Genomic DNA, 26,156 nt, shown 5'->3' with positions numbered 1-26,156 from the left:
ATGACCACGACAATGCTAAAAAAATATATATAAACCCCAGCCATGTCTCACAACCGTAAGTCCACAAAAAGGGGGAGGGGGGGCTGGCCCTCGAGTTCATCCGAGTCGGAGAGAAACAGAGATGCAGAGAGAAAAATAAAAGACGCAGAAAAAGAAGGGAAACGCAGAGAGAGAGAGAAGAGGCCTGACAAATGGGACGGGCCATGTGAGGCGAGTGGCAAATGAGACCAACTAGAGAAGTGGCGGGAAAAGGAAAAAAAAAAAAAAAAAGAGAGGAAGGGGGGGGGGGGGGGGGGGGGGATGAGGAGGAGGAGGAGAACAGAAACAGCACAGGCAGGATGTGCCATAATGAAGAGGAAATAAACAGCAAAGAGGAAGCGGAGATGAAATGGGGAGGATGTCGGGACCAAAGATGAGTCGTGTTTGGGGCGTCGTGATCCACACACTGGTGTCCTTCTGAAGGTTTTCACAGAAGATTGGTGGAAAAGCATGAACAAGTGATGACGACATGGCCTCACTGTGAGTGCGCCCTCTCTCCTTCCCTCTGTTTAAGGGAAAAGATCCGCAGTCATCCCGCGCTGGTCGTTGATCCCCGGGTGCATCATACCTCCAGGAAGCGAGAGCTGCTGGCCTTGGTGTGGAAAGGCTCGGACCACATGCGCCGCAAATCCCCCTGCGGGCCACAAACACCGGTTTTAGATGCAAAAGTGTTGAATTGGATCTTGAGTCAAATGTTTCTGGAAACGTAGTCCCCGACCGGGTCATCTAGGAAAAGACGCGTCGTCTTTCATTCGACTTTAGCCATCTAAAATTGTGCGCGTAGTCATTAATCAGATCATTTATTAGTCAACGTTCGGTAATTCAAGATTTCAAATGATTATACATTATTTACAGTTTTTAGGTTGAGCCACATTTTTGCTGAGGAAACATGCAACAGGTCAGGAATGAAGTTGACACGTCGAGATATAAGTTGACATGTCAAAATAAAGTTGAAATGTCGAGAATACAACGTAAAGTTACATGTCGAGAATAAAGTTAAAACACCGTTTCGAGAAGGAACTCTAAATGTTGAGAATTAAGTCAACATTTCAAGATTAAAGTTGAACTTTTGAGCGCCATTTTTCATAATAAATACCTCGCGTGGATGACCTGGTGAAATTATACTTCCGAATCGGGACACTATTTCTCTTTCGGCAGATACTTTAGTCAGAAGTTCTAATACTTATGAGTAAAGTATTAGAACTTCTGACAATATGTTGTATCAGAAGATACAATAACACAATTCATCTACAAAAAAAAAAACAACTAAAAAAAACAGTTGTTTGATCATGAAGGTGTGGAGCTCAGGGAATCAATTAAAATGTACATCTATTTTTGCAAAACATAGAAACCGAGTTAATTGCGAAATTTCAGATCAGCGGGTGCCGTCGGACACAAAACCAAACTTCTCTTTCTGTAGTAAAAAAAAAACCAACAACTGTTAAGTTGTCCTTTTTGCATTTACTCTTTACAAGAGCGCAGTTTTCTGCTGACTGTAGCGAAACCATCCGAGCTGCGCTTTGATCTCCTGCAAATAAAAGAGTCCGTCTCGGGCGGTCGGCGTACCTTCAGGTAGGCCATAGTGAGCAGAGGCAGCAGGGTGAAGGGCACCAGGTAGAGCAGAGCGGGCTGAGCAGCACGATGGATCCTGGAGGCCACCGTGGCAGTCAGCAGGCCTGGAAGAAACGCACCAGCTGGTTCAAAACACTCGTACGACGAAACGGGAACGTCGAGTTGACACCTTTGAAAGACTGTAGCTCAAACGGATCCGCTTCGAAGCCCCGCGCGTTTTTTAGAAAATACAGAAAACAGTGGCTCCGAAAACGTCATTAAAACTATCGGCTCCAAAAAAAAACAAAAACATCCACCGCCGAAACAATGAAACCGATGAAACCTCGACCTTTCGCATCCATCCGTTCATCCATCCATCGATCGATCGCTTACCCACAAAGTATCCGATGAGAGTGCAGTGGAAATAGGAGACGCGCTGCATGCGTCCGGACACGTTACCGGGCCCCGGGACTTCCCCGCTCGCTTGCTTCTTGTAGTTGTCGTAGCGCAGGACGAAGCACAACAGCAGCCCCGGCATCACGATGTCTCCTATTCCCAGCATGGAGAAGTGACTTCCTGTGGAACTGCACAGATGCAAAAAAAAAAAAAGAAAAAAAAAAAGGGGGGGGCGGAAACCAGGTTTGAGGCGCGAGAAGAGACAAACGTCAGAGGGCGGCTGCAGCTGCACGGCGGTTACGACGCACGTCAGAGCATTTCAGAACATCTGGGATTTTTCACTCCGAAACGAGTCGACTCGACTCGGATGTATTTATATCGCACCTTCCGCGCGACAACGCAATCCCGAAGTGCTTCGCGGAGCAAGACGAAAGAAACTTAAAAGACAACAAAAGACGAGACAAAAGCGAAACGGAGATGAAACGGTAAAACCCGCAGAGTGCAGGGAAACCCTGCTCGTGCGGTAAATACAGCTGCACCGCTACTGACATTCTTACTTTTAATAGAAATTTCCAAGTACAAAAATATTTTTCTCAAGTAATCGTTTGGTCAAAAGACTCTTGGGGGGGGGGGGGGGGGGGGGGGGGGGGGACCTTCACGGCTTCCGAATGCACAAAATGCCATCTTCAAATATCTTGCTTTGTCTGGCAGCATGAAACCCTAAAATATATCATATAAATAGATATAAAAAATAGACAAATAACCCACAAATGCACACTGAGATGCTGGGACAAGGATATTTCTAGCATTTTTTTGTTGTTGCCAAAAAGTAAGTAATTGATCTCTGTTGATTAATCCATGTACAGTTTCAACTCTATTGGCAGCTGGAAGTTTTTGATGCCTAGCGTGTAACATTTACCGAACTACGTTTAAACTCAAAAGGACAGCAGTTACTTATCGAGGGTTCCTCAGATAAAGAAAAAGTGTTGGTCAAGCGGAAAGTTTGACCTGCTGGCGGCACTGAACGAAAAGTCGCAAACGTCCGTCGGGTTCATCCGCCGAGGGCCTTAAACACGGGACAGAGCGGTGCCTTTTCAAGGGCCGATAGCATTTGGCAAACAAATATGTCAGAAACCCAGAGATGGATGGGCGAAGGTGACGGAGCAGAGGGGGGAAAAAAAAAAAATCACCTGGGAAACACCAGTTTGCCGGGTAAGGAGAGGCGGGGTACGTCACGGCCCATCCCCGGACCCAGGTGGAGCTTCCTGGACAGAACGTCTATGGGATTTTCAGCAGGTTGGGTGGCGACTTTAACCATCACATTACTGTTGAAGATGTAGGCTGAGAAAAACACCTGGAGGGAGGAGAGAGAGCGCAGGCGTGAAGACAAACGCTCATCTCACTTCGGTGGAGTCCGAAGTGATTTTGTGTGACCAACTGTCATGAACTCTAAAATATAAAACGTATTATGTTCTTAAAACAGAAAACGTCACTGGGATCGTTATAATTATGAATAACTACAATTGCAAATGTAAAAAAAATGCATATGGAACAATTTATTAATTATATTTGGCATTTTCTGTAAAAAGGGAGCTATATATATATATCTATATATAAATATAGATATGTATATATCTATATATAATCGGACAACATATACACCAACATTTCACTATATCTGTGATTGGCCAATATCAGCCAATAAACTGGCCAACCAATATATCACTTCGGCTTTAATCAAAACAATCATTAATGAGTTACTGACTCTCCTTTACTTTGGTGAAACTTTAGCTGTTTATTGTTTCCGTGTGCTCAGTGCGAAGGATGATCCAAACTAGTGACCGCTTCAAATGAACTGATCAACCGGTGGCAGAAAACGATAACTGGACTTCAAATGCTTTTAGTTTCTCAAATGAAACGGTGATCTTCATCCCAGTTTTGGCTCAAAGAGACAGCTGCTGCCCTTTTTGGGATGCGACTTGCTAATGCTCCATTTTGTGTTAAGGGGTTGAGTTTTTGCTGGTAGTTTCCGTTTATACGCTCATCTGTGGTGGCATTATTGATGTCAATGCTAACTACTCAAGTTTCTTTTAAACTGGCTGCTGTTAAATGGGGAATGTAAAAAGGATTATTTCCTCAGCAGTAGCAGGTACCTGCTCAGGAGTGTTCAAAACAAAAAGGGTTTTCTGAAACCAAATCTTTATTATTAAATGTAATCTATTAATAAAGACTTTTTAAAAAAAAATTTTTTATGTGTGTCAGCTGTGATGTTGAGGGGGTGGGGGGGGTGGGAAGTATTTCTTACCCAGAACACATCATAAATGAGCAGTCCTGACAGCAGCAGGCAAGACACCTTCAGACTGGGGAGCCGCACGAAGGCTATCATGGCGACACACAAGCCCATGGCTAAAGCTGCAGGGAAGGAAAACGCACACCAGTTAAAAGTACAATTCCCCATCTGAGCAGAAATGAGGTGAAACGGCAACATGGGAACTGATTTCAGCAAGTTATTTAAAGAAACGTGAATTATTTCATGACGTCATTCAGATTCTCTGGATCATTTTTCCAATTCAAAATCGGTTGTTACTTCAAAATTGATTCTCGGACCTAAATGCTTATGTTTTCTGGAGCAGTTGACGAAACATAGCTGCGGATATTCTTGCCGTGTCAGAATGCAGCGCACTGCTGGAAGAGCCAGGAAATAACGTTACAAAACTCTTCACGCCGTACGAGTCATGCAGAGTTCCTTCCTTCCCAGAAGGAAGTTATTGAAAATTGCCTTTATTAAAGATTAGGATGGTTTCATCTATTTTTCCTGCTCGCGTTACAGCCATTCTAACACAACCTCTCCTCACATATTTCAATTTCACTTCTGACAATCGGCTACTTTGAATATCAAGAGACCATCCCGTGCCGGTATTTCATTACAGCACATCGCCGTTCACTGCTGCGTAATGTCTAATGTACGATGTCATGAATGTGGTTCACGCACTGGCACTGCAGTTCAGAGAAACGAGTCTCATCTGCGGGTTCTCGTGCAAGACCGTCCCCGACGGGCCCCGAAACAAGTTGGGCGATATGCACCTAATTCTGGCGAGAGGAAAGCTTTCTGCAGACGACACTGAAAACATGGCAGAGCGACGCACCGTCCATGAGAAGCCAGTGTCCAGTCAGCACCCAGATGAGCACCAACATAACAGAGAGGGAGAAGGAGAGGAGCTCAGCCAGAGTGAAGCGCCCACAGCAACCGAACGAAATCCTGCAATTCGAGGGGAAAAAAAAAAAAAAAAAAAAAAGTAGAAGAGATGCATTAAAATCACACAGAACTGTTTATGAGAAAATACGGTTCACGCAAACGTTCCGTTTCAGTCAGGGCATACTCAGCCATGTAAAAAGAACAACTAAAGGTGAGAGAGTACTGATGTTTGGGTGAAGGAGTGGAGGGAATGAGAGCCTGTAAACATGATAAAACATTTGTCCCGATTGTAATTCATAAAAAAAAAGAAAAAGAAAAATTGAAAAGAAAACATTCATTCACATGTCGTTCAGGGAAAATCGTTAGGTCAATCGGTGCCGCTCAGCTGATGGACTACGACACGAAAATGGGTCGCCAAGTGCGTCGCAAAGGTGTGCGTGGGAAAGAGACAAAAAAGAAGTCACATCTATATTTTGAATTCAACAGAACTTCTGCCGCTGTGCTTTTATTATGAAGGACACACGTTTCCCTCGATGCGTAATATTCGTAAATAGATCTGATTCAATCACTTGTGAACAGGTTTATGATGAAGTAAGTCAAACAATTGGGTTTCATAGAATAGAATTTGGATTGACTCGTGATGAGCATCGGCGGCGGTTTGACAAGTGTGTATGCCCGTAATAAAAGATAAGTCAGTCTTTTTATTCCATTAGGTTTGTAACCCTATCAAAAAGGGTCTTTTGTCAGACTTGTATTTTTAGAGTTGTCCCGAGCCCATCTCAAAGAATGGGATCAGGGCCGATCAAGTCATTTTTTTTTTTTTAAACTCATCCGTATTGGCTGTACGGAGCTATTTTTAGGTCTGATCCTTTGTTTCGAGTCAACTTCCGTTCAAGAATCATAAATACAGATCCCAGTTGGTGGCAGGATACAGAAGCGTACTCCTGCTTGTGGCAACTAAAATGTGTGCAGTGTGACATTATTTATTTGATCATTATTACTATTATTATCAAGTCCAAAATATAAAAAGCAAGCAAGCCTGTAATGTCTTGCAGTGTGAGCATTTTGCGATACGGTACCAACACATCTGCATTCAATACAACTAATTTGACATGGCATCAAAAGAAATAAACAGTCGGGTGAAATACGGTGAGTCTGCTCTTGATAGCTGTGATAAAGTGTAATTGTGATTTTTATTAAAGGAGACACCAACTCCTCAAAACAACAGAACTACTGCGGTAAAAGAAAGGGGAGAAATTGACAAAAAAACAACAACAACTGATGACCAAATGAAAAACAGAGATGCGAAAAGGGGACTTGTGATTGAAATATACTATTTTTGTTTGTTAACTTTGAAATATTGAAAAAAAGAAAGAAAAAAAAGTCTCCAGGATTTCGCTGAGTTTTTTTGTGATTGTTGCGACCGATTTTCTCAAAAAATGCGATGTAATTCGCAGCGCTTTAAGTGAGTTTTTTTTTTGCATAAAATTGCCGGAATTAGAAAAAAATTGCGAGTTGAGAAAGAAAAATGTGATTTTCTTTTAAGCAGCACCTGATAAAGTAATCACTTCCTGTGATAATAATCATGCTGCACATCACAGAAATATTTCAGTTCTAATGTGTTTTTTTATTTATTTATTGAACTTAGAGAACCATTGGGCTAAAACTTACAAAACAAAACTCCTAAAAGCCTAAAAGTGAGGCAGCTTTACAGAACAGACAGTCTGTGACATAGATTACAAAGACTACATCAGTTGTCAAAATAAGAGCGTTAGATGCTGTTTAATTCATGTTAATTCAACACTACGGTATGCACACAAATAAAAAGTGCAGTCTCTTACAACCTCAAAGTGTGTATACATCTTCTGTAGCATACAGTATTATGTAATTACTTCCATTGATAATAAGCATTTCATTCGAAGATTTTATTGTGAAGGCCACATTTTCCGCCAACCCCGCCACTTCCGGTTTTTCCACTTGTTTGTTTTGTTTGAGGAGATAAAAGCAGGAGAACCGTCCTGATTGTAAATGAGGAGTAATTTGTGTTAATAAAACGAGTTTTGTTTTGAAAAGACTTACTATATGTCATAATACTTTCATCGCAGCTTCTGTTGACGAAATTCTTTGCCCCAAAACCGCGGGAATTTAAATAAAATGGCAAGTATTCTCGCAAATATTGCGGTGTTTGCGTTGAATATTGCGACTGCGAGGTCGTGATTATCTGGAGGGACTGCTTAATGCACTACCGAACTATTCAACTGTCAAACATATGCATTGGATTGCTTTTAATAAGTTTAATGACCTTGAGATAATCACTGTGCGGCTGTATTATCTGGCAAAATGGATTGACATTGACGGCAAAACATTATTTTTTTAAATCAGCACATCCTGTATTTATTTTACGTTTTTAACCGTGCATTAAGGCACTCCGTGTTACTGCACAAACATTTTGGTGATTTTTTTTTTTTTTTAGCCTGAAACTTATTAATGGGTAAATATAGCCCGTACAGAATATGTACATGGCAGCGCATCTAGATCAGTGGTTCTTAAACTTTTTCTGTCATTCCCTTTTTTTTTTGAAAAAAAAAAAAAAAAAAAAATGTAATACCCCACTCGCGCCAACAAAATGGTCATGAAATGGGCAGTTTGACATTTATTCAAATAATGTCAGATCATAAACATTCCTTTATTCTCAGTAATTTATGTTGTGCCAATGTGCAAAAAGCAACTTTCACTTCAACGAACCTCTTTTTGTGATATTCGTTAACTAGACTGCTCCATCAATACCTTTTTCAATAATAGAGGAAAAAAAAAGAAAAAAAAAGCTTTCCAAATATAATCGCTGCGCCAAGGCCAGTTTCATCAAAACGTGTTGATCACTTAACTTGCTTGCGACTTCATACATGCACTCCTCCTAAAACATCAGAATCTCTTCTCTGAGCTCAAAGACTACCGACAACAATTTTTCACGCGTTCGGTTCCCAGCTGGAATATAAAGGGAACGATCTGTGATCACATTTGTACGGTGTAATCGTAGCAAAAAAAAAAAAAAAAAGAGTGTAGGTTCTAATTATATCATGACGGTACTCCACCATGTGAGGGGTTGTCTTCGCTGCTCTCTCTCTCTCTCTCTTTCGCTACCAGTACTTGTGTGTCCGTCTAATATAAACCACCTGCCTGCTTTTTGCTGACAACTCATCTCTTGTCGGATCTCAAAACCTCTACACTGATGGCCATTATCAAAGAGAAACTCGCCCCACCACTGGTCTAGATACACCGAGCAGAGAAGGATTTGTGGTATGAGGTTATCATTGGCTCTCTAAAGCAGTCAAAGGTTTAGTGAAACTTGATAAGAGGGCCTGAGCCTCTAAGTAGAGAGCTGGTATTCTTGTTGGTTATTGAGTAGGTGGGTTCTGTTGTTGGTCATTTCTTGTACTTTAATATTGCTGCTGGAACAGTGGATTCTTCCACATCCCTGAACCTAGAGGCTATGTTGAATGTTTGTTTTTATAGGGTATAAGAGAAATGTTAAAGGGTTAGTTCACCCAAGCAACAAAATAAATGTCCCACTTACTGCCAGTTGTATTAGGCCTCGCTCCTCGTTTCAGTTTCATATTCTTACACTATAATATAGAGCGTTTTACTGAGACTGGGCTATTGCTCCACAACCGAGAGGACGATCCTTTGTGAATACACAAAGGCACGCCGAAACGGCATGGAGCAGTTTGAGCAACATTTATAGACACAAAGAATCCACACGATTTCCTTACTTGTTCGTTGGGGAGCAGGGTCTGGTCAGATACTGGCACATTGGCAACAAGAGGAATGCAAATGCAATTGTCGCAAGAACTGGGGAGAAAAACAAAGCACCGCAGTGAGACACAAACCCTAATACACCTAGATTGCTTGTTCCAGTCCTTTCTGTCAGTTAAATGGGGCAGCTAATGGTCTTCAGTTTCAATAATCACCGCAGTAAAGTGGTCTTCCCCTGTGTAACTACTGAACAGAAATGCGAGCGCTTTATAGTGATTCTACAGCGGTAGAGGTTTTGTGTTGCGCTCGGGAGTGGCAGTTACCTGCAGTGCAGATGGTGAAGACCACCTGTACTGAGTCAAAGAAGAAGAACATGACTAGCAGAGACACAGAGGCTCCTATGGGCAGAAACAGGGCCTGTGTGGAGTCTATAGTCTGAATGCCTGAAAAACAATTCAAGCATAAATATCAGGAGGCTTCAAAACACACAAAACGAGCACACAAATGAATATAAAAATGACATGACTTCAAGAACAGGGGCAGAAGCAGAGAAGCTAATCAATCATTGGTAATTACTTGTAAATCCAAGAAAACGCATATATTTCAGGCTTCAACATATTTACAACACTTACTGTTGTTTGTGTTGCTGTTATTGAAAGATGCCGCTGTAGGGTTTCCATCTTTATCCTTCTCCTGGTTCTCACAATCCATGTTTAATGACCTGCAGGAGGAAGGGAAAGAAAGAGGGGAGATTGTGTGATTTACGCATCACTAATCAGGTCCTCACAAGCGTGTGCACTGGTACGATCTGTGTAGAAGACTAAAAAAAAAACAACACAGCCGAATTATACAGTGAATTTGAAGTGATAGCTCTTAAGCACGTACATATTTCTGTCATAAGAAGATGACAATTTTATCTTAAATCTCTCCCTTTCTTTTAAGATGACTCTTTAGCTGCAATCCCATCTTCACTTTGTTTTTTCTGACTGAAGGTTTTGGGTGAACTGTTGACACGGTATGCGATCTACGATGAACGTAATCTGAACAGCTGTGTGACATGCGCAAAAGTGATGAATCGGGGCATTTTATTGTCTTATTACTTTTACCCCTGCAATAAGCAAAGACCCACCCCCTCGTCCGCCTCTGGTCCTGATATTCTTACAATAACCTTCTCGCCAACCTAACGACAAAGATAATGAGTACAAGCCAATCAGAGCCTGAGTAGGGCGGGGCTTTGTGGAAGAAAGTGGCCAAGAAAAAAAAAAAAGACTGATATCTGTCGTCTGTTCAGTTATTATTGTGTTGTTCTTAATCAAGTAAAATTTTTGCTAACAACGCATGCAAGGCTTCAAACATTCTGTATTTAAAGAGTTTGTATCAAAAACAAACAAATCTGTGGTTCAGTTCAGTTTGGAGGTCGCCATTTTTTGAGGGAGAAACACTACTAATACCGCCAGGAAGTGTCAAAAGCAACCAATTGATTCAATTGGATTTGGGCCTGTATATTCTGATTAAATATCTGTGTTTGTATGGATTATTTGCATTCTATTTGAACTATTAAATTGTATTTAATCGGAATATTGGCTCATTATAAACATGGCTAATGTAGTTAAATGAGTTTGCAGCAACGTGAAATTCAGATATGAAATAACCAAGAAACGGGTAATCGATGAATGACTAAACTTTACAGAAAGAGAAGGTGGTCTGAGAACTGAAAACTGAGGCTCAATACTGAAACCTGAAGAAATGTCTCACTTTTAGTACAAAATTTGTTTCACTTTCACAATCCTGATCACTATCACACATTTGTCGTAAAAATGGTATTTGCTTAAAAATAAATACAGTTAAAAATGTAGGTGTAATTATGTATAAACACACAACAAATTTCTGCTGTCGCTATTTTTCCTCTCTTCAGCGGAAGCTTCAGTGACGGTCGGGTCATGATTTATTCACTACGTCTGTTTCACCAAGTTCCATAAAACTCCAAGAATCCATGCAAAAGGTACAAACTTTACAATATTTTCTGTTGTTTTGTATGCACAAACTAAAAAGGGTCTCCAAGTGATTTTGTCTCCTGACAACAACATGCTCAGGCCAGAATGACCTCAGTGCAACTTGATCTGATAAGCTGTGACTTCCAAACAACAACTATCATCCACTGATGACTATAATGTCCCCCAGCCAATTTTTGTCCAGCCTGTAGACATCAGCATTGTTTTTTTTTTTTTTTTATCTCTTCATATTTGGATGGTAGATGAAACAGTATGCATCAATAGCCCACGTAGTCATGCGTGTCAGTGACGGTTGCCTGATTGATTCTGCAATTTCATATAATAACAGGAGCAAAACATAACCGGCCTATCAGCTCAGTCTGAGAATCAAAGTCAGTGAAGCTATTTACCCGCAAATAAGGCTCCTCTCAAACAAAATGTGTTTTGGTAATACTGTAATACAACTAAATCAATCAAAACACCATTAGGTGCAGGACTGTAGAGTTTTTTCAGTGCACATAATGCACCAAAACCGTGATACAACAAGTGATTTTCACTCACTTTAAGCAGATGCACATTTCTACCAGACTGCACCTTGAAAAACGAGTCCATATATCCACTACATATTTACTCTGGCTTGGTAACATTCAAAAGGTTTTGATTCCAGTGCCGATGCCTTGACTTTAACACTGGTTCCTAAACGATACATTTTATGATACCAATTTTGAAAAAAATAAATAAATAAATGGAGAAAAAAAACCTAACATTGCATGCACGTAACGGTAGAAATATTTAGTTTTCAAGCAGGTTATTTTCTATAGCTACAATTGACAGATGTCCCCCATACGCCTCACGCCGACTATCAGTAGATGCTTGCTATGTATGGATAACGGTGTATTAGCTCACTGACGTTGATGAGATTTACAAGGGAGGAAAAGGTATGCGTTTAAACAAAACCTAGGTATCAAAATTTGGTACGGCACCGCAGGCATTTTTCCCAATACTAGATATTTTAAAGCACTTTGACTGATGCTATAAACGTATTTAAGATGCCCAGCCGTATAATTTACCATGATTCACCAATCAAAAATCGTATCTTTCCGTACTTAAATTTCTTGAAACCCGGAACCGAGATGCTCACAAAAGGAGAAAAATTGCCTCCAGAGCAGGACAAACACGTGTTTTTGTTATGTGTGGGAGTAAAACTACTGTATACTATAATTTATGAAATTATATTTAGGCTATAGGTTTTGTGAGGAAAAAAAAAAGAGCGCCCTGTAAGTCTTTGTCCACTTTGTTCTTGACAGCTAAAATAATAACTCATTTACTGACACTCACCTGAAGCTGCCGTAAACGATGAGAAGAATGGAGATGAGGAAGGTGGACACCTGGCTGGAGTCAACTAGGGAGTACGCCCTGGAGAGGAGAAAGAGAGAGACATATAAACGGGATTAAAAAAACAACAACAACATATAACTGTCACAACTTGTATTATTTACATTTCTGCTAAATAAGACGGTATACTAAATATAAATAGAACAGAAGGAAGAGTAAACTATCCATATTATATGCACACACAAAAAAAAGCACATTAATCTGCTGCTTTTCTCCTTTTTATTTGGTTCAAACGGCGACCTTTTACACTTCAGAAGTTACATGGAGATTTTGGTGAGTCATCACGTGACAATATTTCATTTTTTTTTGACCGCACTGCTGACTCATTACAAGCAGAAGTGAATAAAAACATATTTTTTTGTTTGATTTCAATCCCCATCCAATGTGATAATTTTTTTTCTTTTGAAGTATGCCATTGATTTGATGACAGAATTTGAAAAAAAAAAAAACAAATTAAATCCGTCCTGCAGAAATTTGACCCTTTGTGATGCTTCCGAAGCGTGTTGGTGTTTTTTTTTAGTTTTTTTTTTTTTTTTTAGACAAAGAGCAAGAAAATATTCTGGGATATCGAACTAAAATGATTTCCAACGACACATCCAAACGTCCACAGAAACACAACAGCTGACGGAACAATGAAAATAGAGCCCTGAGCAAAACATGTCGAGTTATTGACCGAGGCTTCGGAGACAGCGAGTCAGGATGGACCTGATTGTCCTCACATTTACTTCAAGTTAAATTATAAAAGAGGAAATACGAGGTTCAGACAGGCTAAATTAGAGGTGCAGAAAATACAACCTTCGGAACTGTTGAACTGTGGTGAATTGTGTATACATCCTTTTCTCTGTGAATAAAGGTGGTTTTACTGCTGGGTTCTTCTCTATAATCAATTCAGCTGAAGAGCACACACCCTTACTGAAAATCATCAGTGTGAAGACAGAGTAGATCGCTGCTGCACAGCTCTTTACATCTTTTTTTTTTTTTTTTTTTTTTTTTTTTTTTTAATACCACCATGCTGAGAAAATTAACAAAAAAAGAGAAAAGTATAAAACTGCAACTTCAGTCAGTTATTTCAGATTCTGTACTTTCTCAATCTTACGTTAGTTGCGGGGATTTGATTTATGTATTTCCTTCTTTAAAGTGGCCGAGCAACAATTCTTTTACCACCAAAAGTGACATGTTGGGTGGAGCAAAATTCATGCTAGCAATTAAGATTTATGAAGAACAGTCTGTATATAGCAGCCTAGTGTAAACTAACCGAGCAGTTCATCCATACAAAGGCCTGTGCATTGTGTATATAAGGAGAACTGGGTCAGCAGAGTTCAGCGTTACTATTGAACTATTATTACAGTGGCCGATCAAGAAACAAAAAAAAAAAACCCTACATGGTGACGATTTAAGAGAACATGTAATAGAATACGAAAACATGATATATCACCACGCCACCCTCTGATACAGCACAATACTTGAAAAAAATTAAAAAAAAATGCTGCCGTGCTGCTGAGAGCCAAACACATTCTGTTCCCCCGAGATCACAGAGCCTCATAACACACACAAGAAAGCAGCGGCGAAACAATTCGATATTAAAATCTGAATTGCAAATTTTGTCGCGTTTGAAAAAAGAACTGGGAGAAGTAGAAGTTATCGATTATGAAAATCCATAAGGCCAATTGGACACACAGTCTATGCATTACTGGAAAGTGTCTAAAACGGAAGGCGGTCTCGGCTCACAACAGCGGTGAGGTTCTGATGTTTTAGTTCAGGCTTACATTTTGATGAGGTCTATTGGTGTAATGTCAGAGCTATAAAATAAGCATCAAATAACATCAATTACTTACCACTTACAATGAGCAGCAGCTATGCATTTTAATCTTTTTTTAAACAGTGTAGACGACTTAGCCGTGTACTGCAGCAAATTCAAGGCAACATATTTGTGATAAAACTGTCAAGATCCTCCTCTGAACACAAAGATTTACACCAAAATGAAGACAGCTGATGAGCATCTTAATGGCTGAGCAGGCTGAAATGGATCGGCCAACACTGCCGATGCAAAAAAAAAAAACAAACAAAAAAACGATCATTGCACTCGTGCGCAGGAATTCCTGCAAGATTTTTTTTTTGTCTTGCCTAGAACATCTTCACATAACAAAATACGGCATACCAATCTGGGATTGTTGCAAGTAATCTGCAGACCTCACTGAAATGAAGCCTCTGGAGTAACATGTGCCCCTCTGACGTACATCCTCTCTGTGCTACGTCTACACCTTTGTCGAGTTCTGTGAGACAAACTAGAATAAATAAAGAGGAGCTGATTAATGATAACATAATGCAAAACCTCTGCTCAGGGATACTTTAAAAAAGAGTATCCACACAAGGAAATATGCACTGCGCTGCCCTGATAAAGGATGGTTTTAAAAGCTCTATCATTGATCTCTAATTTATAATCAGATATTTGAGGATTATTAATCCTAAAGTTCAGACAATTGTACCGCCGTTTGCCAAAGCAAACTGTTCCCATATCAATGATCTGGGGCCTTGACATCGCCCAGACTTGACATGCAACCTTATAATGCAGGTCTTTCTCCAGGGCAAACAAGGCTGGCATTGTGACGTGCCGGCCTCCAGTTGAGAGGTTCAGATTTGACCCTAAATCTTGACCTATCTGTTGCCTGTCAAACACTCTGGTTACAACGAGGAATGCAGACTGGGATTAAAAAAAAAAAGCCAACCTCATTGTTCCATCTGTGCAGAAGCATCAAAGCTGTTCTCGGTAAATTTCAATCTAAATTTCAATTAAAAAACAGCGTCCAATAAGGCGTGTGTATTTGCTAACAATGCTTAATAGATGCGAAATTACACTCTTGTGGCACAACACTAGACAGTGACGCAAGAAATATATAATAAATATTTTTTTCACGTTATATGTTTGTGCAAAACAAGACATTTTAAACGGCCTCAAAAATTCCAAACTACAAAAGAGAAATAGTCACAAGCTGACCGCTGCCAACACTGACTGAGTGACTTTAAAGACAGCGGGCCAAAGATCTCTGAAAAATAACCACTTAGTTGAATTAACACGAAAAAGGTTTCAGGTATTTTTTTTCGACTACTTGACTGGTAGTTCTTTATTTACCGATGTTTGATATTGCGACCTCCGGATCATCTTTTCAAAAGCAAATCTCTTCCGCTCCACTCCAACTGCAGGCAGCGATCACATCCTCACTGGTTATTGTAAAGAGTAGACAGTTTCTATAAATGGATTTCCTGCATCATGCATGTTGCATTTCAGTTTGTGTTGTGTTTTTTTCCACAGCACCTGTAGGCTTTGTTTTAACAGTGTCTGGTGATTATTATTTTTATGGCGGATACTTCATTTTTTTTTTTTTTTTTTTTTTTAAATACGTACTGTAATGATAATGGTCCAAAATTACAAAACCACTGCCCATCAACTCACACTGTAACCACACCATCTAAGCCCACCAGGTGGGAATCACCTCGATACAATATTATCACGATACAGAATAATTGCAATTTCAGACTTTTTTTTGCAATATGCTGAGTTTTGCCATAACAAATATGACCATACAATGTGATGTATTAACTTTTTTAAACTACAAATCAGGTTCCCAAAAGAATACTTGTTTTAGTCGACAAGTCTGATGCCGACAAAGTTTTCAGTCTGTTCAACTAATTTATTTTTACTGCAGCAAAATGGGACTTTCTAGCAGACAGACTGACCAACAATGTCATAAAAACCTGCCACATATATAAATAAACTTATATATTTGATCAAATATATCTATGGCTTCTCTGTAATAATACAATATTGCCATGCAAAAACATCTTGATACAATGCTGTATAATTTTTTTCCCTGACTCCTACAGTATTTGTCATGGGTAGAAATATCAGCTGCTGCAACTAAATAAAACCTGTCCTTTTCTGCTGGCATGCAGTGAATACCTTTCGACTAGCTCTGCAGTGCATAACTATTTTTCTTCCAAGTACTGATAAAAAAAAGCCCAGCTTAAAAAGGCGACGTGCTTTTCAAACCATTTTTCATTCTGGTGCGCCTCTGACAGGAATTCACAGATTTCATTCCGATGCTCAGAGAAGGAAAAAAAAAAAAAAACCATCAAGAATCTTATATCTCTTTCTCTTTCATTCATTCAGTCGTACAGGAACGGCAACAGGGTGTCTAGGCGGGGAGAGGTAACATGTAGTTCACTGTGGAAACAGAACACCGGGACAATACTGCATCATGTAGCTCTTGCCTGGTCTTGTTTGTCCAACACAGGCCTCTACTTAATGACTGACAAACACAGTCTGCACGCATAACCTTTACAGATAACTTAAATCACAATAGGGACTGGTGTACGTGACCCAAAATGTAGGTCATAATAAACATCTCACAATATGGCCGGTCCTTAATGACACCATATTCATTTAATTGTTTCTTCTTTGTAGGTTCAAGACTGAATGGGTTACATGTCTCCAGCAGCAGTTCGGCTTCCAGCATTAATAAAGTGATTAAGAAACTGACCTTGTTCTTCCACACACTGACACTAATGATGTCACTGCCTCACTGTCAACACAGCAAGCAGCTAGACAGCTAGTTTAATCCACCACAGGCCTAATTCATATTCTGGTATCGAACTGGTTCGTCTGAATTCTGTGCACAGAAGCCTGTAGAACATGGGTGCGATAGATGAATGGAACATTTAAAAACAAAATACAATCCCGGACTGTTGAGCGCTGGATGGCAGCCCAAAGTGCCATAAGACGTCCTTGTTCGCCGACAGACTAGGTTTTCAATAACACAATTCCAATACCGTCCTCCATCAGACCAGTTGAATGCATGACTTGACCACTGAGGGCCAGGTCAACAGGCCGCTACGCAGACTTTTGCAAATGCTGCAACTGAGGCGCAGATATTTACGAGTGCCCAAAAAAACCCCCCCCAAAAAAAATCACGTCTACTCAGCTTTGTCTCATACACAAACAGAGACACAGGAAAATTGCGAGCCCCTAGCCTAAATGTTAATTTTACTTTACAGGTTTTATACCAGCTTACGGGGTGCAGGAAATCCAATTGGGACTTTATCTTTCTCTGCCTCCACTTTCTGATCCAATTACGGATGTAAGAGCTTCAAGAACAAGAATGTAGTTTCTCGTCAATGATCAAACCCCTTTGCTCCCATAAGAATAGGCGCACCTCCCCGGCGTTGCTGCTGTGGTGTGCGTTCACACCCTTGTGCGTCATTTTTTTTTTTTTTTCTTTGTTTGAAAGAGAGTTGAAAAGGGTTCATCCTAAAACAGGACAAAAAAAAAAAGCTTGACATGGAGAGCATGGGAGATCCCGGGCCGGGTTTGTCTGTGATGTTACAATTACATGGCCTCAACTCAAAGTGACAAGAATGACCTCCAGCATAATGTTTTAAGACATTTATGATGGGGAAAGAGAGGTCTATGGGAGCTGCTGGTCACGCCTATCACGACTGAGATCAAGATCTAACCATTTTGGGAATTTTTCAGAGCGCATGAACACCATGAGTGAAAACCTCAACGTCAAAATTGTATCTGGGTTAGACTGCTAGCTCTCTGAATCAAAACTAATTGGGCTTTTGAGTTCTGAAGAATAATCGTAGTGGTGCTTTTGTTCACGCTACAGGCAACAGGTGCTTTAGTAATCCGCCAGATTCAAACCAGTCAATGTGAGCTGTAACGTAGACAATTCGTCAGCCTTAGTTGTGTCTAGTTGTAACATCTATTGCAGAAAAACCTACAATGGCTCCACAACACTGGATCTAAATGTTCACTCTGGTGAGTCATTTATCAAGTTAAAAACATGACAACGTTGTTGGTTACACCTTCTTGATGGTATTTGTCATTATTTGTGACAGTTTACTGGATATAAAATTGGAGGATAAAATTGATCTTTATAATTATTTCTACAAAAGTATAACTTACAGTAAGAACCAGCAGCACATTGCTGAGCAGTAGGGGTCGATCGATATGGCTTTTTCAGGGCTGGTAGTGATTATGGGTAATCAAGGAGACCGATAAACCGATATTCATTTGCAGTAAAATTTTTAATCTGTGTCAAAATTTGGAATAACAAAATTCTGACACAAAAATTAATTCAAATGACTGTAAATAAATGAATGCCGCCACTATTTAATCTTATTATGAAGGTATATTGCAACTTGGGGTATTTATTGTGAAAACAAAGAAATCCTTTATTGAAGCATGAGCAAAATGTGTTTGGGGTTTGTTCATTTATAGCTTAATTTTGGGCTTTTATTGAGCTTTTTTTTTTTACAGTCACATAACAAATGTAGTTGTTACAAACTGGAGTAACGTTCACCTGCGTCAGGCAGCACATTTTTAAATAAATACATTTTATCGGCGATTGAATAAAAGAAATGCCGATACTGATAATCTTAAAAATGCTAAAAAATCTGCACCGATAATCAGCAAAGGCTGATAATCGGCCGAGCCCTAGTGGGCAGCATTTTCACATAGATGTGATAGCTGCACTGTTCATACTGGAAAGTCAACTAGAAAGCATAATGGTTTCACTATGGGTAGCTTTTTTTTTTTTTCCTTTTTGTGGAAGAGAAAGGCTTGTTCATGAACCCGGGTGATGCCTTTATTTACCCATGTGTTACAAATATGTGCTTATTGCTACTTAACACATCTTAGAAAAGCCAGGTTATACTAACTGCATCAATGCATTCATGTCTGTGACACAGTAAAAACCAACATGTCCTACATCAAAGCACCCACTGTAGTTGAACAGAACCACACGTGTATCAACTTGAATGTTGTTGATCTAGTAGGACTAGTTACATTATAATTTTCCTGGTATTATAACTCAATGCAATGAACAGTCTTTATTTATCACCCAGCGAGACCAGAGGCAAAAGAGCTCACCCGAGTCAGTACAGCATTTTCCCCGACAGTATTTCAGTCTGTCGCCGCCAGTAAACAGACAAGTTTGCTTACCCAACATAATAATAGTTAGAGAAAGGCAATGCTCGAAGAACAATGCTAATCAATATTGTCACTTACTGTAAGAGTACCACAGCCTCAGATTCAATATGAATGCCATATCTCAAAAGTGGTAAACAAGAGGATAGAACCCTTTTGGCAATTCAGCCGGCGGTATGCATAAATACCACAACTCCAAAATGGCTACAACCGCTGGCTCCTTTGACGGATGACGGGATAGAGAGACTTCAATCCCCTCGCCTGTTACCATTATATGCAGTTCATACATTATTCTGCTTGGTAACAATAATATACTCCGAAAAAAAATGTGTCTAGTTCTTTTAAAGTCAACAATCAAGAGTTTTCATGATTATATTTTTGTAAAGTTCGCTTTAGTTATTTATGACGTATACCGAATTAAATGGCATTATATTCATCACATTTGAGTATTCACACGATCATCTCCCTCGACCTTCACTTTAGAGAGGTCCCGTCTCTCTGACGTGAAATGTCTTAAAACCAGATATTTTGTAGTTAGTACCACTATAATTGAATTTTGACGATTCTCGAGACTGAATCTGCCACCACAAAAATAAGAAAGATGAAATGAAACTATTTCCACACAAACTCTCATGCTAAAACCGCTGCACACACAAAATGTATTTCTGGAAGACTGAACTGTAATGACGGTAGCCTTTAAACGTTACGATTTATTACTACATTAGCCTCATGCTAATGTTAGCCATTGTTAATATTGTGTTTGCAGTTCACAAACATTAACATTTTAATGAAGTTAATCGAAACTCGCGCAATATGAATTCTGTGTACAGATCTGGTTGTCCGTTTTAGAGATGCTTTGGAGAAGTTACATTTTATTTGAAATGCTCCATGACACTGTTTACATACTAGCATTCGGTTGTTTATGATAATTCACCAAGTACCACACACACGAACACACATGGTACTTAGAGCAACTATGGGGCCTACACTACCACACAAAAATAAGTACATGTCATGTTTTCTGAATTTTGGCATCAACTTGGGACTTAAGTATGGGTTCCTGTGACATCTCAACACTGAGACGAATGTCAGGGATGCCTGCCACAAAAAAATCACACTTATACAATACAGCTTAGATCCTTTATCCATCCAACAATGCCTTCATCTGAGATGCGAAACTGTACAGAAAGCACAGAGTGATATTCACAATGGCAGCAGCAAAACTGTAAATAAAGACTGAAGGTCAATATTTAATAACATCCACGTACACTGGGTCTCCTTGTGTTGACTCATGGCAGAATTTAAATGGTGTTGATAAAAGACATGTTTGACTATTGATTAACAAATTAAACGGTTTCACAAAATGGCACCAATAAGTGCAGCAACTGATCAATGTCTGCAAGACCCAGACACGCACAGTGAAAATTTAACACTCACCTGGATGAAAGCAAAATGAAATAGCGAATGGCAAATGTGTAGATCGGCTCTTACTTAACATTTGCGGGTGAGTTAGAGGTTTCGCTTTAGGAAGCGCCACTTTCACAATGTTACCTCAAATGTGGTGGTTTAAAAGCTCAGACTGACAGCTGCAAATCTGAACGTGAGGAAGAGAAACTAGAAGAAAGTAACAACCGGTAGTAAGGAATCGAGCAAGCTGTAAAGATACCTGCTACTGTGAAGGCTGCTGAAGGCGATTTGCCAGCTTTCAAATCAGACATTTTCACAAGAGCACATTAGCCAGCTGGTTACCACAAGGCTAAAATGGGGATGCTGTGGTTTACTCGTTAGCAATTTATCCAGGCAGCAATATAGTCGCTATAAAACTAATTGGGCGCAACAGAACTTGCAAAAGCACCCTAACCAAATGCATGTACACACACTGTCATTGAAGGTCTGCCTTCGAATGCCTGCTTAGTTAAATACCACTAATAAAAACAAGTGTTTTATTCATTCCCGTGGTTGTTTAATTTAAGTTTTAGCATCAAGACACATAATTGGTGTTTTTTTTTTTTTTTTTTAATGTTCATAAAGCAGAACTGATACCAGCCCCAGTATGTGAGAGGTATGTCACAGCTGTGGGTGCATTCAACAGCTGAAAATGTGATGTGATCTACCTTGCTGCTCCTCTTTTGCTGAACGGTGCCAAAAACTGCCCTTTAAAAAAAATATTTCAAATGACTTACATTTGCGAAGTTAACATGGCTAGTGTGACTGGATAAACTTGATATAAAACTGAAATCTGTAAGTTAAAAGTACTGAAAACAAAGCAGGTCATGTCGTGAAATAGTATTAATTTTCTGATTGGTATGAAAACACCACCTACTGACCAGGTAACGGCACTGGCACCGTTTCCACAAAAGGTGTGACCTCATCAGCATCTCTCAAACGGTTACAAAACAACATCAAATGCAGTGTTTCTAATCTTTCCTCCAGCATACAACACAATTGCAGACGACTGTATGTTGGGAAACACTGTAAAAGCCGGTGATATTCTGTCCTGATTTGTTGTGCACATTGCAGTGATAAAAGCAAATTTGACTTATCAGTTTGGCTGCAAAGCAAAAAGATTTTGCCAGTGTGAACATCCCGGCTTTGATTTAGCTTCAGACCATTATTCATCTCCAATGCTCCTCAGTGACATTTATGCTATTTCTGGCACAATAGACGGTCACTGTCCTTAATGTTTTTCTGCTTAGCTTGCAAATTAACACAAGCACCTACTCATTCAAGCCCCATTTAGATCTCTTGAGGGGAGGTTGGCTGAAAACACTAACATATGAAGGGATCCACTTGTTTGTTGTACGAACAGGTATTATTAAATAAAAAGGCTCAAGACCAGATTAGCCCTGCTTCACACGAAGACTGGAAGTTACAACATGTATGAGACAGTATTAAAGCTGTTGGAAAGGGCATTTCTCTTTTCATTACCTTTTTATGACAGGCTATTGTTTTGCCTCGTGTTGTCCTTTGCGCTGAAGCGACATTTAACAAGTCATATCTTCACATGGCATTAACATAAAATATGTTGCATTAACATAAAATATGTTGCATTAACATAAAATCTGTGGCATTAACATAAAATCAGAATTCTGGATCTCAGATCTGGAAAAGCACACGTAAGCAGGAGTAAAAGGTACAGAAATGCTCCGTGATGGGAACCAATCGGATTGATTTGACCACATCTGGAGGTGGGCTGGTGTGCGCCGTGATGGGATCTCAGCCAGATGTAAATGCCATATGTACAGTGAGATGACCCGACAAATTAAAAGGCCGACCTAACCCTTCTCCTGCAAAACTTATCGAGTGCAGCAAACCCTACGAATAATAGCTGAAACGTCTAAGTCGTACGTCATAAATACTAATGTTATGCAAAAGAAAAAGAAGATGCCCATCGATGGCAATGCTTATCTTGACCTCATTGTTGACAAGTCAACAAAACTATTTGCTCTTGTTCTTGAGCTTTATGGCAGCTAATGTTAATATTGAGATCCAGTAACAAAGATGAAAACAATGCTCATTAATATCGAGGTTGAATCTAAAGGCCTGTAATGGATGTTACGATCAAAAATAATGTAAAGAGGAATACAAACTTTGAATTTAAACTAAATCAACTTTCAGACAGAGACAATTACCTTTTAACTTGATTCAATATTTCTATACAAACAACATTTTCAGCATCATATTTGCAAACGACCAATTCTACGTTTTTATCCTCACATTACATGTACGTGATGTCTGTGTCGATGAGGAACTGCTTTCTAGTAAACATCTCAGGACATAAAGTAAGCCACTCATGAATACAAGCCCGACAGTCAACATTATTCAAACATTAATAAATAAATGTTGTGGAGACCTCTCGGGAGAAACTGCTAAACCCTGAAGATGGATTTTTTTTTTTTTTCCATTTATGCCTGTCAGTCTGAATGTCTTAATGTTGTTTTCTGCACGCTGGATATTCATAGTTAAATGGACGTTCTACCAATTTCAACAAGTACAGGGCAAATTCAAAGTAAACAAAAAAAAACCAACTAAACTCCTGTTATAAAACGAGCCAGATAGAAAAAAAGATGACCAAAAAGAAGTTAAAGAAAAAAATGAATTGTCTATGTTGATAAGAAATCCTTGGCCTGATCCTACATCATTGTAGACATAACTTCTCTAAACACACAGCTTTGTGACAGAATGTGTATAAAAACTCAAAAGCTGCTCTTTGGGCAAAAAAAAAGTTACTTTACAGATATCACAATAACAGGAAAGGTTTCGATCGATCGATCTCATAATGATAAAAGTCACTCAAATGATGGGAAAAGAATATGATGGCAGGGATTTACTGCGTGGAGGAGGAAGAAGGGGGTTTAAAATATATTTAGTTAACTAAAGAGTGAAACAATCTCTAATATGAAAACACAACAGATCCGTGGACCACCTGCCAAATCGATGGATCTGATCAGCTCGTGGGAGATTCACCGCTTTCGACTATTCATATACAAAAAAAATAATAATATTACGCTGCTGCACAAATGATTACAAACACTGGAGATCAGACGAGCACGAGTCAAGAGCACATTAATGATCCGGGGCCCCAACAAAGGTGGTCGTTTCATTGACGGGGAACATTTCACTCGATCACATCGTGATCTAATACTTCAACCACGACGTTCATCTAAAAGATTTGAACACCTCACACGTCTGATTTAGACCATTTTGTGAAAACCTGTCGAGTGTCACAAGACAGAAAACTGTCTTTTCTTTTTTTTTGTTGTTGTTGTTGTTTTTTTTTTCGGTGCCATGACCGCGATGCTAGTCTTTTTTTTTTACAGCTCAACCTTTTGTTATTGTGTGCAGCGGGTCGACGACGAATGCTAACCCAGCTAATCGGCTAATTTTGTCGGCACCAGCTAACGCCGACGAAGCCGCCGAAACGCAAGCCCACGGCCGCGCTTCGCGTTTAATCGTTGCGTTATTATTATTATTATTACTATTATTTTTGTTGTGTTTTACAGAAAGCAACCCGAGAGCGAAAGACTTTAAAATTCACCAGCTGGCAAAGGCAGCTAGCTCCCTTTAGCATCCGCTCACAATAGCACCGTTGGATTTGAAGCTAGGTAGCGTTAGCGTCAGCTGGTGATGCTAACCAACCCGCTAAAGTTAGCAGCTAGCACTAAACGAGCTGCAGTCACACACACAAAAAAATAAAAAATATATATATATTAAAGATGTTTGGCTCTACGGACCGGAGATAAACGCGTGTAGAAACTTCGCCCGGGCGTTTACGTGAACTGACAAGACGTGTAAATTCACCGGTTAAACGACCCGCTGGCGGACGGAGCCGTGAGCCGGGGGTCGGTAGCGCGACGCCCGCTGTGCGCAACTCACCAGGAGGAGTAGCCTTGCTCCGCCATGTCGCCGAAAACAGCGGGCTCCGCGACGGCGGCGAACAGATTCAGGTCCCGGTGACAACCCGTTGGGACCCGCGAGAGGGTTTTTCCTGCTTTTTGGTCGTTTTCTTCCTTCCCGATCCGACGTCCCCGGTAGTTTTTACTTTCTAGGTGACAACATGATGATCCATCCCGGCGGGCAGCGAGTGATCACTAAAAGCTGGATGTCTCGCAAATTTGAAATGAGGATGATGGGGTTTTTTTTTTAGTTTTTTTTTTTTAGGTGGACAAGACAAAGCACCCCGAGGAAAAAAAAAACAACAAAAAAAATCCCAACAACAACAACACAAAAAAAAAAAAAAAAAAAAAAAAAAAAAAGCCCCACAGATGTTATTTATTTTTTTTTTTCCTCGTCGGTTTCTCTTAATGTCCTCCTTGAAGCCCGTCAAACCCCCGGCCGAGAAAGGCTCGGTCTCCCGACGATGCTTTACACCCGCTGTAGATCCATCTTTCCAAAAACCCCCCCGCCGTGTCCGACAATAAATTCGGATATTCCTCAAGTCTGCACCCCGAGAGCTTGTTATGGAAGACGTTCAAGCTTTTGTGTTTTCTATGGCGAGGAGTCCGCGGGAACGCGCAAAAAAAAAAAAAAAAAAAAAAAAAAAAAAAAAAAAAAAATCGCCCTGCTGTAGAGGTTTACAAGTAGGACGTGCACTGAAGCGCTTTCACGCACTGAAACCGCTCGCAATGGTTTCTTCCCTTCAGCCGGCAGCGATCGCAGCTTATCGTTTTATACACCCGACTAAAGCCTGCGAGCATCGCATCGATTGTAAAAAAAAAAAAAAATGTAATCATAACGCGTGGCTGTAATTTAATTATTTTTGCCGAATCATCTGATACGTTATTTTAAGTACAGACTAGAATAATTAAAAAAAAAAAAAAAAAAAAGACAGCATAATTAAAGTCATTTACATCACTGTTAAGATTAAAAAAATGGGGTACAAAAATAATATTTTGTGAGTAAATTAACTTAAACGTACATTGTTTAGACAAAGAACTCCTATTAATGACGTTGGCTTTTTTTCTTTTCTTTTCTCTCTATATTATTTTTCAAAGGAAGATCAGTAATGAATACACCCAGAGACCTATTACAGAAAAAGGTTCACAGAGTTATCTGAACAATTTGTCAATTAAAATCTGTATCAGGTCCCTTTTTAATCCGTGCATGCTCTGCAGGTCTGAATGCCTCTGGTCAAAACACAGATAAAATCGGCTACAATCCAGTGTGCAACACAGTTAGACCAACACAGTAAAGTAAAGAGGAAACATTATGGTCTGTTGCAATAAACCAGCCAGTTAAAATATCTGAAATTTATAAGGCTTTCCTCTTTTTTTTAATGGTTAAATTGATGTGCACGTATGTCGTAGCGCCCCCTTAGGCTGATCGGTGTAATTACCAGAATAATAAA

The 26,156-nt window shown here is 39.7% G+C and overlaps 1 protein-coding gene across 1 annotated transcript; it reads right to left on the bottom strand.

The window, feature by feature from the left end:
• Positions 1-286: 286 nt before the first annotated feature.
• On the bottom strand, positions 287-25,013 carry sppl3 (signal peptide peptidase 3). The gene is made up of 11 exons (XM_069164045.1): positions 24,686-25,013; positions 12,265-12,342; positions 9,568-9,656; positions 9,259-9,378; positions 8,953-9,031; positions 5,133-5,245; positions 4,292-4,398; positions 3,177-3,340; positions 1,984-2,174; positions 1,606-1,715; positions 287-673 (listed from the first exon to the last, which is right to left on the bottom strand). The coding sequence occupies exons 1-11, from the start codon at positions 24,709-24,711 to the stop codon at positions 602-604; spliced, it is 1,149 nt and encodes a 382-aa protein (XP_069020146.1). The 5' UTR covers positions 24,712-25,013; the 3' UTR covers positions 287-601.
• Between the last annotated feature and the right edge of the window lie 1,143 nt (positions 25,014-26,156).

The sequence above is a fragment of the Embiotoca jacksoni genome, unplaced genomic scaffold (assembly GCF_022577435.1).
Source record: "Embiotoca jacksoni isolate LCO1_2020_lvr unplaced genomic scaffold, fEmbJac1.0.p SCAF_10, whole genome shotgun sequence".
Taxonomy (NCBI): Eukaryota; Metazoa; Chordata; class Actinopteri; family Embiotocidae; genus Embiotoca; species Embiotoca jacksoni.
This window is presented reverse-complemented; position numbering and strand designations above follow the sequence as displayed.

Bases quoted from the DNA above. Each gene is read 5' to 3' on its own strand.
- sppl3 (XM_069164045.1), bottom strand. From the start codon at position 24,711: ATGGCGGAGCAAGGCTACTCCTCCTG. The intron at 3,341-4,291 runs GTAAGAAATACT...TCCTCCCTCCAG, and splicing joins TCATTTATGATGTGTTCTGG to GTGTTTTTCTCAGCCTACAT. The intron at 2,175-3,176 runs GTGATTTTTTTT...GCATCTGTGCAG, and splicing joins GGCAAACTGGTGTTTCCCAG to TTCCACAGGAAGTCACTTCT.